The 3,437-nt window shown below is 40.4% G+C and overlaps 1 protein-coding gene across 1 annotated transcript; it reads right to left on the bottom strand.

Moving 5' to 3' along the window:
• Positions 1–803: 803 nt before the first annotated feature.
• Positions 804–2,328, bottom strand: LOC107556841 (alpha-2 adrenergic receptor-like). The gene has a single exon (XM_016240073.1). It carries the CDS (start codon positions 2,076–2,078, stop codon positions 861–863), a length of 1,218 nt encoding a protein of 405 aa, XP_016095559.1. The 5' UTR covers positions 2,079–2,328; the 3' UTR covers positions 804–860.
• Positions 2,329–3,437: the final 1,109 nt, after the last annotated feature.

The raw sequence follows: 3,437 nt of genomic DNA, 5'->3' as shown, positions 1-3,437 counted from the left end.
AGAGAGAGAGAGAGAGAGAGCACAAGCATATTTGTTGGGATTTAAATAATAAAATGATAAAACAATGGAAATAGTGAGAGCTGAGCTTTGCTACATTTAAAATCACCAAAACACCACACTGTAATAATGACTTTTCAAATTCATTAGTCAAAGACTTTTCAAAGATTAAGTATGTTTTACAAGATGATACTAGCCAGTCTTTCACTTCAAAATTTCATGTTTATGTCAATGTGTTTATGTCAATTTCTGACTGAAAATTCAAAGAAAATCCTACACAATTTCTTTTCAGTGCAATTGATTAAAAGACATTGGGTGTTTCTTCAACTATAAGCATGTTTGGCCATGTGGCCCTTTTAGCACTTTAGATGATAAACTTCCTTAAAACACTTTTCACACTCTTTTAACGTTTCCATTAACAGTGAACATAGTGTATATGCATCACAGTAGAATTCTGTCAATTTCATATAGCATTTTGTGGTGGAAGTGACATATAAAACATTTCGGAGTAATTTTGTCTGATAGTGTGTGAAAATTTATATATTCAGAAATTCAAAAAACAAATACCTGGAAATGGTTTGTGGTTATTTTACTGTTTGATAGCTCATTATAATTTTAAAAATGCAATGTTTGTTGTTTTATGTTATAAATTTTTTATGTTGTATTTTACATACTTATGTGTACATATTTATATTTTATATACATTAAAATGCATTTGAAAAGTAGCAAAAATACATTTGGATATGATAATTAATGCGAGTCTTATGGAAAAGGCCATAATTAGTTTGCAGATTCCACTTGGTTTGATTTCTGATGACATTCATGCATTTTAATCGTGACTAAAGAGTCGAAGTACGAGTCTCTTAGGTGCGCTGCGCAGTCAAGCAAACGATTTTCTTAAAAGCCTTTCTGAAGTCCCTGTTGAAAATCGTGTAAATGATGGGATTCACTGAGCTGTTGCAGTAACCAATCCAAAAGAAGAGCTTGAAAAGCGCCTCGGGCGGCTCGCAGCTATGCCCGCAGATGGCCTGGAGACTGTAGGTGAAGAAAAAAGGGAACCAGCAGAGGACAAACACCCCCATGACCACAGCCAGAACGAAGGTGAAGCGTTTCTCCCGCATCTGAGCCAGTTTGGTTTTCGACGCCACCTCGAGCTGTTTGCTGCTCTGCTCTTGATTGGAAACCCAGGAGATCCGGGAGGTCCCCTGCGGGCAGCAGCGCGCGCCGTCCACCCGCCTGCGCTTGGAGAAGCGCGAGCTCTTGGGTTTGTTGTCGGACGTCGCGCTCTCCTCCAGGTCGATATCATCTAGCTCCTCCTGTCTCTGGTTGCTTTCCGAGCTGTTGCTGCTCGGAGACTCTTTCTCAAACTTATCTTTTCTCACAAAGCACGTCTCGGACTGGGAAGGATGCCTCTCCAACCCGTTCTTGGCCACGAATACTGTGGACGAACGCTGTTTAGCGACGCGGTAGATTTTGCAGTACACTGTGATCATGATGAACCCCGGCGCGAAAAACGACACCAGGCACGAGGAGAGGATGTACCAGGTCTCGTCGTTTATTAAACACTCCTTCTCGTTGTGCTTGGTCATGATGAGAGGTGGGAATGAGATGATGGCTGAAATGACCCACACCACCACGATCATGCTTTTGATGCGTTTCGGGGTTCTTTTCAAATTGTAGCTCACCGCTTTGGTGACGGACCAGTACCTATCCAAACTGATGGCGCACAGATGCACGATGGACGACGTGCAGAACAGAACATCCAAAGCCAGGTAAAACGCGCACCATGTGCTGCCGAAGTACCAGTATCCCATGATCTCGTTGGCGAGGGAGAACGGGATGACTAGCGTGGCCACGAGGATGTCCGCGCATGCGAGCGACACGAGGAAGAGGTTCTGTGGCGCGCGGAGAGCGCGGCTGGTCAGAACCGCCACGATGACCAGAACGTTCCCAACAATGGTGACCAGAATGATAACGGAAACCACGAGGATGATGAACGCGGCGGCCGTCTCCGTGTACGGCCATGAGGTGATGGTGATGTTGGCATCCTGCTTCGTTGCATTGGCCTGAGTTACACCCATTCTGAGTCCATCTTTCTGACAGCCAGGTTAGTTTTTCCAGACTTCACGCTTTAGGTGGTGTCACCAATGCACTGAAACACTTGAGCTGTCAGTGCGCTCTGGTAACGCGATCTTCTCATGCTTGCAACGTAACAGCTGTTCATCGTGCACGCAAATATTCATACAATCCCAAACTGTTTTGATTCGAACAAATTGACGCGCGAAAATAATTCCAAAATAGTTGCGCTGCGCGCGTTCTGTCATGCGCGCTCCGGAGAGGCGCACGCAGCTCTCCACATACGCGCTCCACCGGACTGAATGTGCAGATGTGTGAGCTTGAGCTGGAGATAATCACATGACGTCATGCTTTAGTCCAACCCATCGCTAAACACACACACACACACACACACATAGAGAGTATGATGTGAATTTATATATTTTGCATGACAACTATAACCACAAACAAATAAATAGCAAAGCATATTCCAAAATGTAACATTCATTTTTACTAGAAATTTAATCCTGCATAAATCCTTAATACTCAACAAAAAAAGAGGACATTTTATGCAGATTTTAAAATAATAATAATAGAAACCTTATACAGGGTTTCTGCAGGTTTTATGAAGGTAAATTTAAGGCTTTTTAAGACCAAGTTAATATATTTTAGGGAATAAATTCAAGGGAATGTGGTCTCTAAATGTAAATATTAAGGGAGCAAAAAATGAGTTGTGTAAGTAACACTTCAGAGTTTTAAAATACAATCTCTATCACTTTTTGATTCATTAAAAATAAATGCTTAAGGCTTGAATAGCTCTGCTTCCATCCAACCACTAGAATATGGAAATACCTTGTATTGTACCTTCTGATCTCACTGCAAAAAAAGTGATGTTTGTCTTCAGTAATTTTTGTCTTGTTTTCCAGTGTAGATGTCTAAAGATGCTCAAGATATATTTACTTAAGAAGCAAAATATCACAAGATAAGAAGTCTTGTTTTCTGAGAAATTGATCAAAATGAAGTGAGTTCATGATATAAAACAAGAACAATCATCTGCCAATGGGCTCAGAAAAATGTAAATTTGTAACCAAAAACAAATTTTCATTCACAAATGACAACTATCTGTTCTTGTTTTAAAAATAAACTCATTTAATTTTGTTCAGTTACCCAGAAAACAAGACTTAATTTCTTTATTTTGCATCTTAAGGAAATGTATCTTGATTTAAGGATGTTGAGATATTTGTGTTTGAAAAACAAGACAAAAATACTGAGGAAGATATTCATTTTGCAGTGCATGAAACATTTAATGCCATGACTTTATGTCTTTACAGACTTTCTGCTTTGATTTAAGACCAGTTAAAGGCCTTTATTCGTGGAAGGGGGAA

This window comes from Sinocyclocheilus grahami, unplaced genomic scaffold (assembly GCF_001515645.1).
Source record: "Sinocyclocheilus grahami isolate Dianchi unplaced genomic scaffold, SAMN03320097.WGS_v1.1 scaffold580.1, whole genome shotgun sequence".
NCBI classification, from domain to species: domain Eukaryota; kingdom Metazoa; phylum Chordata; class Actinopteri; order Cypriniformes; family Cyprinidae; genus Sinocyclocheilus; species Sinocyclocheilus grahami.
This window is presented reverse-complemented; position numbering and strand designations above follow the sequence as displayed.

Coding starts and splice junctions, on each gene's coding strand:
- LOC107556841 (XM_016240073.1), bottom strand. CDS start 2,078: ATGGGTGTAACTCAGGCCAATGCAACGAAGCAGGATGCCAACATCACC.